Source organism: Lontra canadensis, unplaced genomic scaffold, assembly GCF_010015895.1.
Source record: "Lontra canadensis isolate GAN:19392208 unplaced genomic scaffold, GSC_riverotter_1.0 scaffold4, whole genome shotgun sequence".
NCBI classification, from domain to species: domain Eukaryota; kingdom Metazoa; phylum Chordata; class Mammalia; order Carnivora; family Mustelidae; genus Lontra; species Lontra canadensis.
In genome coordinates this window covers 34,930,477-34,939,886 of record NW_022630998.1, presented here as the reverse complement: position 1 = coordinate 34,939,886, position 9,410 = coordinate 34,930,477, and the positions used below count along the sequence as shown (strand labels likewise).

Below are 9,410 nucleotides of genomic sequence, written 5' to 3'. Positions count from 1 at the left end.
TCCATAATTCAAATATTAATAGACATAAAGAGTGAAAATGATGGCAATACGGTAATAGTAAAGAATTTTAACATCCACTTATATCAATGGATAGATTATGCAGGCAGAAAATCAAAAAGGAAACCTATCTGTCAATGACACAGTAGACCAGTGGCCATACAGATATATACAGAACATTCCATCCCAAAACAACAGAATATACATTCTTTTCAAGTGAACATAGAACATTCTCCAAAGGATAACACATATTAGGCCATAAAACAAACCTCAATAAATTTAAGAAGACTGAAATTATACCATATATCTTTTGCTATCACAGCAGTATGAAACTAAAAATAAATCATAAGGAAAAACTCAGAAAAAGCACAAACATGTGGAGACTAAAACAATGTAATACTAAATAACAATAGGTCAATGAAGCAATCAAAGAAATAAAAAAATAATGGAGACAAATGAAAATTTAAACAAAATGGCCCAAAATCTTTGGGACATGGTGACAACATTTCTGAGGGAAATGTGTAACAATGCAGGCCTACCTCAAGAAACAAGAAAAAGTTCAAATAATCTAACCTTATAACTAAAAGATCTACAAAAAGAACAAAACCCAAGGTAAGTAGAAGGAAGGAATAATAAAAACCAGAGCAGAGCGGGGTTCGGTCTGCGGGGCCATCGAGTGCTGGACCGGTGGCGGTCCCGTGCGCCCCGGCCTCCGCGCGCCAGCTGCTCTGGGTTCCTCCGGCCGAGGCCCCGGCGGCTGCGGCAGACCAGTGGGGTGGGCAGGAGGAGGTTCGGAGGGCGCGGGCGCCCTGTGCACGGAGCGGGCGTGAGGCAGCCGGGCTCCGGGACGCCATGTCCATGGAGGACCCCTTCTTTGTGGTGAAAGGAGAGGTACAGAAAGCAGTCAACATTGCCCAGGGATTATTTCAGAGATGGACAGAGCTCCTCCAGGACCCCTCTACGGCAACGAGGGAGGAAATCGACTGGACCACCAATGAGCTGAGGAACAACCTCCGGAGCATAGAGTGGGATCTCGAGGACCTTGACGAGACCATCAGCATAGTTGAAGCAAATCCTAGAAAATTCAACCTCGATGCAACTGAATTGAGTATAAGAAAAACCTTCATCACAAGTACTCGGCAAGTTGTCAGGAACATGAAGGATCAGATGTTGGCTGCATCTGTGCAGGCATTAGCAGAACGAAAAAATAGACAGGCACTCCTCGGGGACAGTGGTGGCCAGAACTGGAGCACGGGAACGACAGACAAATACGGGTGCCTCGATCGCGAGCTTCAGTTAGCCAACTCCCATTTCATTGAGGAGCAGCAGGCGCAGCAACAGTTGATCGTGGAACAGCAGGATGAGCAGTTGGAGCTGGTCTCTGGCAGCATCGGGGTGCTGAAGAACATGTCCCAGTGCATCGGAGGGGAGCTGGAGGAGCAGGCCGTGTGAGTGTGACATGGCCCCTCTCGCTGCAGTGGAATGGCGGGGCAGAGCCGTTTTAGGAGACCCCTAAAAAGCCTGACAGTTACATGGCTAGTAAACCCAAAAGCTGTTTTAATTATCTAGCTGCATCTTTACTCGTCTTTCAGACTAGCCTCCCCCAAAGAAGCACATTTATCAGATAAAATTTTCAACAGGGTTTGGGCAAAGTTATTTTCATGATGATTTTTACACCCTGCAAAAGCAGATACAGCTTCCTCTGGGCGGATTCTCAGAGTGTTGTGACGGATGGGAACACGAGAGGGATATGGCTGTGTAACCTCCCTGGAGATTTGGGTCCTGAAGAGGATAGGACAGGAGCTGACTTCCCTCTGTCATCCTGTGACTCTCCTCCTCTGTCAAACATCTTTAACTTAACGAAGAAAAGTTTTTAAATTTCACTTTAATAAAAAAAACTTCCCTCTCAAAAATAAAAAGTAAAAACAAAGCAGATGAAAAAAAAAAAAAAACAGAGCAGAAATAAATGACATAGAGACTAAAAAACAATAGAGAAAAATCAATAAAACCAAGAGGTGGTTCTTTGAAAAGATAAACAAAATGGATAAACTCTTAGCCAGACTAATCAAGAAAGAAGGAGAAAGCATCCAAATAAATAAGATCATGGAGAGGAGAAATAACAAGGGACACCACAAAAATACAAAGTATAAGAGAATACTACAAAAAGGTATATGCCAACAAATTGGACAACCTAGAAGAAATGAATAAACTCCCAGAAACACACAATCTTCCAAAACCAAACCCAGAAAATAAAAAATGTGAATAGACTCCAAGTCATGAAATTGAATCAGTAATTTAAAAAAAAAAACAAAAAACTGGGTTGCCTGGGTGGCTCAGAGGGTTAAGCCTCTGCCTTCAGCTCAGGTCATGATCCCAGGGTCCTGGGATGGAGCCCCACACTGGGCTCTCTGCTCAGCAGGGAGCCTGTTCCCGCCCCCACACACACCTCTGCCTGCCTCTCTGCCTACTTGTGATCTCTGTCAAATAAATAAAATCTTAAAAAAAAAAAAAAAAAAGGAATAGAAGTCCAGGATCAGATGGATTCACAGGTGAATTTTATTGAACATTTCAAAAAACTTAATACCAGGGGACCTGGCTAGCTCAGTCAGTAGAGCATGAGACTCTTGACATGGGGGTTATAATTCAAGCCCTATGGCGCATATAGAGATTACTTAAAATAAATCTTGCTTTTCTTTTTCAAAGTTGCTTTGTCTTTTTAGGGTCTTTTATGGGTTCCATACAAATTTCAAGATTGTTCCTTCTGGCTCTGTGAAAAATGCTGGTGGTATTGTGATAGGAACTGCATCAAATGTGTAAACTGCTTTGGGTAATATAGACATTTTAACAATGTTTGTTCTTCTAATCCGTAAGAATGGAATGCCTTTTTATTTGTGTCTTCTTTAATCCCATAATTAAGTGTTCTATAGTTTTCAGAATACAGTTTCTTTTACCTCTTTGGTTAGGTTTATTACTAGGTATCTTACAGTTTTTAGTGCAATTGTAAATGGGATCAAGTCCTTGATTTCTCTTTCTGCTGTTTCATTACTGGTGCATAGAAATGCCACAGATTTCTGTACATTGGTTTTGTTTCCTGCAACTTTACTGAATTCATGTATCGGTTCTAGCAATTTTGGGTGGCGTCTTTTGGGTTTTCTATATAAAGTATCATGTCATCTATAAATAGTGGAAGTTTGACTTCCTCCTTGCCAGTATGGATGCCTTTTATTTCTCTTTGTTGTCTGACTACTGCAGCTAGGACTTCCAGTACTCTGTAACAGTGGTCACAGTGGACACCCCTGTTTTTTTTCTGACCAGAAAGGAAAAGCTTTGTTTTTCCCCAGTGAAGACAATATTACCTAATGGGATTTTCATATGTGGCCTTTTTTATATTAAGGTATGTTCCCCTCTAACCCTAATTTCCTAAGGGTTATTGCATCTATGTTCACCACCATCTGGTCCAGCGTGTCATACAATGCCATTGTTTCCTTACTGATTGTCTGCTTAGATGATGATCTGTACAATGATGTAATTGGGGTGGTAAGTAAAGTCCCCTATTATTATATTATTATTAATGAGTTCCTTTATGTTTGTTATTATTTCATATATTTGGATGTGCCCATCTTGGGTGCATAAATATTTATGTATTTTTTATATTTATTTTATATTTATTTATTTATTTAGATTGACCTCTTTAATATATATCTTCATCTATTACACTCTTTGGTTTAAAGTCTAGTTTTTCCCATGTAAGTATTGCTACTCCAGCTTTAAGTCCATTTGCATGATAAATGTTTCTCTATCCTTTCACTCTGCAGGTATCTTTAGATCTAAAATGAGTCTCTTGTAGGCAGCATATAGATGGGTCTTGGTTTTTTTTTTTTTTTTAAGATTTTATTTATTTATTTGACAGAGATCACAAGTAGGCAGAGAGGCAGGCAGAGAGAGAGGAGGAAGCAGGCTCCCTGCTGAGCAGAGAGCCCGACCCATCCCAGGACCCTGGGATCATGACCTGAGCCGAAGGCAGAGGCTTTAACCCACTGAGCCACCCAGGTGTCCTGGGTCTTGGTTTTTTTAATCCATTCTGACATCTAGGTCTTTTGATCAGAGTGTTTAGTCCATTTACATTCAGAGTAATTATTGATAGGTATGTATATAGTGCCATTTTATTACCTGTTTTGTCATTGTTTTTGGACATTTTCTCGGCTCCTTTCTTGTCTTTACAATTTTGGTCTCTCCTTTCCAATCAGAGTCCCCTTTGACATTTCATGCAGGACTGGTTTAGTGGTCATGAACTCCTTTAGTTTTTGTTTGGAAAATTCTTTCTCTCCTTCTATTCTGAATAATAATGTTGCTGGATAGAGTATTCCTGGCTGCAGATGTTTCCAATTCAGCAGTTTAAATATATCATGCCACTTGCATCTAGCTTGCCACGTTTCTGTTGAGACAACTGTAGCTAGACTTACGGGTCTTCTCTTGTATGTTAGGGACTTCTTTTGTCTTGTTGCTTTTACAATTTTTCTCTTTATTGCTCTATTTTGTAAATTTAATTACAACATGGCTTCGTGTTGTCCTGCTTTTATTGATTTTGATGGGCGTTCTCTGTGCCTGCTGGATCTGGATATGTGTTTCTTCTTCCCCAAGTTAGGTAAGTTTCCAGCCATTATTTCCCCAAATAAATTTTCTGCCCGCTTTTCTCCCTCTTTTGTATTCTGGGATTCCTATAATGAGAATGTTATTACATTTGATGGAGTCACTGGGTTCCCTAAGTCTACTTTCATGTTCCATAATTCTCTCTTTCATTCAGGTTTATTATTTTCCATTATTTTATCTTCTATATCACTTATTCCTTCCTATACTTCTTCCAGCCTGTGTTCATCACATCAAGCTTGTTTTGAATCTCAGATGTAATCACACAATGTGAAGGCTTTGTAACTGGTTTCTTTTACTTGGGTAATGTTTTCAAGGTTCATTCATGTTATAATATGTACCAGTACTTTCACTGCCAAATAATAATCCATTGTATAGATATACCACATTTTATTTGTTCATTCATCAGTTATTGGGCACATTTGTTTTGTTTCTACATTTTAGCTACTATAAATAATGCTGTTATGAACATTTATGTATCAGTATGTGGATATATGTTTTTATCCCTCTTGGGTATATAATTTAGAATGGGATTGCTGGGGTCATATGGTAACTCTATGTTTAGCTTTTTGAGGAACTGCCAAACTATCTTCCAAAGCAGCTATACCATTTTACATTCTCATCCACAACAGATGAGCATTCTGATTATCCCACGCCCTCATCAACACTTATTTTCCATCTTTTTTATTACAGCCAGCCTAGTAGGTCTATAATATTGAGATTTCAATCTTTTTTAAAACAGATTTACTGTTTTAAAGAGAGAGAGAGAGAGAGAGAGAGAGAGCGTGGATGACAGGGGCACAGGGAGAGAGAGAATTTCAAGCTGACTCCCTACTGAGCACACGGCTGGATCTAATGACCCTGACATCATGACCTCAGCTGAAATCAAGACTCAGACACTCAACCAACCATACCACCCAGATGCCCTTGAGGTTTCTTTTAATAACTCTTGCTTTTATAAAACATTTCAGATTTTAAATTGGAACCATTTTTATGGAAGGCACTATGATCACATATCAAAAGTCTTAAAAATATCAAAAGCCAACACACTTTGATCCAGCAATGCCAGTTTTAAAAATTTACCCTAAGTAAATCATGGACATCATATAAGGAATTAGCTACAAAGATTTAGCACTGAGTTGTTTCTGTAACTCAGGGTTGAGAGCTAGATAAGGTCTACTTAACTCCTCTTCCTACTTCCAGTGAGCAATCCAGTGGCTCCTTGTAACTACTGGCTTCATTTTGATTTCTGTTGAATACTCATTCTCCATGTACAAACTCCTCCTTTATCACCGTCTTGGTTTTGACTCAAACATGAGACCTGGCTTTTCTTGATTTCCCCCAATAAAATACTGCCACTGACATCACAGAACTGTGTGCCAGAGATTCAGGGGTTAATGGGAGAAGGCTTATATTGCCAAATTATTACAATATAAATATGAAATACTCCTATTCTATTAAAAATACCAGTCATTTCTATCTACTCATAATTTAGACTTCTTCTGCCTTATTATCTGAACCTCTCTCTACACTCATCCCCCATCCTCTTCGTTTTCCTCCCTTAAACCTGTAATTACTATTCATTTGAAGGTACTATAACTTTGTCTTTGTCTTTTTCTTTCAACCCATTTTTGCAGAGCCATACATTCCATGAATAGATGCTCATCAAGATGTTTTCCCAACAAAGGTAACTGGCAAAATAACTTTCCTCATCCTACGCCTGTAACAGAAGAATATGGAACAAAGCCTCAAGTCACCCAACAAATATTTTTCAAGTGCCTTATATAAGGTAAGCATAATTCTTTGTGCTAGAGATGTAACAATGGAAAAAACAAACAAACAAACAGATGCAGTCCTACCCTCAGGGAGTTTATACACTGAAGATAGGAAATTTCAAAAGATATACATAACATCATGTCAAGTAGTAATGAGTGTTAGGAGGGGGGAAAAAAGAACAGCAAAAGATTTGAGAGTGGTGGAGGAATGTTATTTTAGAAAGAATGCCCAGAGAACTATATAAGGAGGTGTCGTTTAAGCAGATATCTAAAGGAATACAAGAACAAATTACCAGGGACACCTGGGTGGCTCAGTTGGTTAAGTGGCTGCCTTCAAATTGGGTCATGCTGCCATGGTTTATTAATTGATCCCTCTGCCTGCTGATCCCCCTGCTTGTTCTCTCTCTCTTTCTGTCAAATAAACAAATAAAATCTTTTAAAAAAATTATCCAACTATCAGAAAGAGTGTTCCAGGTAGAGGAAACACCAAGAACAAAGGCCCTGTGACCTGTGGTTGGGACATGTTTACAGAATTGGAAAACAGCTAAGAGAACAGAAGGTGGAGTGCAGAGAGTGAAGTAGACTATGGAAATAAGGTCCCAGAGGTAGGCAGGTACTAGATTACACAGTACCCTATAGGCCACATAATGATTTAGGATTTTATTCTAAAGATGGTTGGAGAGTTTTGATCAGGGCAATATTATATCTGATTGCCATTAAAAGGAGGGGCACCTGGGTGGCCAGTGGGTTAAAGCCTCTGCCTTCGGCTCGGGTCGTGATCCCAGGATCCTGGGATCGAGCCCCGCATTAGGCTCTCTGCTCAGCAGGGAGCCTGCTTCCCCCCACCCCGCCTGCCTCTCTGCCTACTTGTGATCTCTCTTCCTGTCCAATAAATAAAATCTTAAAAAAAAAAGGAAAATAAATTATCTTGTGAGGATTATAGATGATGCAGGGGCAAGAACAGAAAAAGCAAGATCAATTAATAAACCATGGCAGATTGTAAGAAAGATATCATGATAGCTTTGACTGTGTCCAGAAACAGGGAGATGATTACATGATTTACAATAAATCTATATAATGGAATATGATACAGCCATTTTAAGTGATGTCAACTATAAGTGGTGTAAAAAAATACCTAAGGACATAGAAAAATGTTTATATTAAATGTAGACTATTATCTGAATCATGGTTTTTTCACCAGTGTATAGTATGATGGTATTTTATAAATGTATTCCATGCACTGAATATTAAAGCTAGAAAAGACTTAGACCTCACCTCGTCTACCAAAACCAGAAAAGTTACAGGTCTTAACTAACAGCAATAACCTAGACTATAGATCTGATTTTCAATCTAACGTTCATTCTATCTCACCAATGGCCTTACAGTATTTATACTTTTGCTAGTTTGACATTCAAATGAGAAGTCAAAACAGAATCTTTTTATTACTAACATACTATTTTTAAATTCCAGTGTAATTAATGCATAGTGTTGTATTAGTTTCAGGTGTACAGTACAGTGATTAAACAGTTCTATACATTACTCAGTGCTCATCATGCTAAGTGTACTCTTAAGGCCCTTCACCTCTTTCACCCATCTCCCCATATACCCCCCCTCTTGCAACCATCAATTTGTTCTCTGCATTGAAGAGTCTTTTTGTTTTTTGTCTTTTTTGACTTTTTCATTTGTTTTGTTTCCTAAATTTCACATATGAGAGAAATCATAAGGTATTTGTTTTCCTCTGACTTATTTCACTTAGTAGTATATCCTCTGGATCCATTACTATTATTAATATGCTTAAATCTAGATTTTTTCAATTCAAATTCAATTAGCATATACCATATTATTAGTTTCAAGGGTACAATTCAGAGATTCATCAATTGCATATAATACCGGTGCTCATATGTCAATTGCCCTCCTTAATGCCCATCACCCACTTACCCCATCCCCCCACCCTTCCCACCCACTTACCCCATCCCCCCACCCTTCCCCCTCCAGCAACCCTCAGTTTATTCCTAGAGTTAAGAGTCTCTTATGGTTTGCCTCCCTTGTTATTTTCATCTTATTTTTCCTTCCCTTCCCCTATGTTCCTCTGTTTTCTTAAATTCCTCATATGAGTAAAATCATATTGTATTTGTCTTTCTCTGACTGACTTATTTAACTTAGCAGAATACCCTCTGGTTTCATCCACATCATTGCAAATGGAAAGATATCATTCTTTTTGATGGTTGAGTAATATTCTATTATATATCTATATACCACATCTTCTTTATCCACTCATCTGGTGATGAATCTCTGGGCTCCCTCCATATTTTGGCTATTGTGGACATTGCTGCTATAAATACTGGGGTGCATATGTCCCTTTGAATCATTATGTTTGTATCCTTTGGATAAATAACTAATGCAATTGCTGACTTTTAGAGTAGTTCTATTTTTAACTTTCTGAGGAAGCTCCATACTGTTTTCCAGAGTGGTTACACCAGTTTGCATTCCCACCAACAGTGGAAGAGGGTTCCCTTTCTCCACATCCTCACCAACATCAATTGTTTTTAAATCTAGATTTTTAAATTTCATCTCTAATAGACTGAAGTCCTGTTCAAATAAAAAAGGTAAAAGAGAAGGGATAATGTCAAAATAAGCCATATATATATATATATATCATATATGCATACACACACACATATATATATATTTGTAGGACTCCACATGAATCAAGTCATTGACAATAAATAAATATACTACATGGTAGCACCTTTTTTATTTTTTTTTGGCAGAGCAAGTGAGTAAGTGGAGGGAGAGGAAGAGAGAATCTCAAGCAATCTCCATGCCCAGGACAGAGCCCAATGCAACGCTTGATCCCACAACCCCAAGATCATGACCTGAGCCAAAATCAAGAGTCAGAAGACACTTAACCAACTGAGCCACCCAGGTGCCCCTATTAGTACCCATTATTAAAATGCCAATGGTTTCTTGAAATTCTAACAGTACAAAGAA

The 9,410-nt window shown here is 38.6% G+C and overlaps 1 protein-coding gene across 1 annotated transcript; it reads left to right on the top strand.

Moving 5' to 3' along the window:
• The first annotated feature begins 717 nt into the window (after nt 1-717).
• On the top strand, nt 718-1,449 carry LOC116863920 (syntaxin-6-like). Its single transcript, XM_032851214.1, has one exon. The coding sequence runs from the start codon at nt 850-852 to the stop codon at nt 1,447-1,449; it is 600 nt and encodes a 199-aa protein (XP_032707105.1). The 5' UTR covers nt 718-849.
• The last annotated feature ends 7,961 nt before the right edge of the window (nt 1,450-9,410 follow it).

Excerpts from the sequence above, each read along its gene's own strand:
- LOC116863920 (XM_032851214.1), top strand. The coding sequence starts at position 850 with ATGTCCATGGAGGACCCCTTCTTTGTGGTGAAAGGAGAGGTACAGAAA.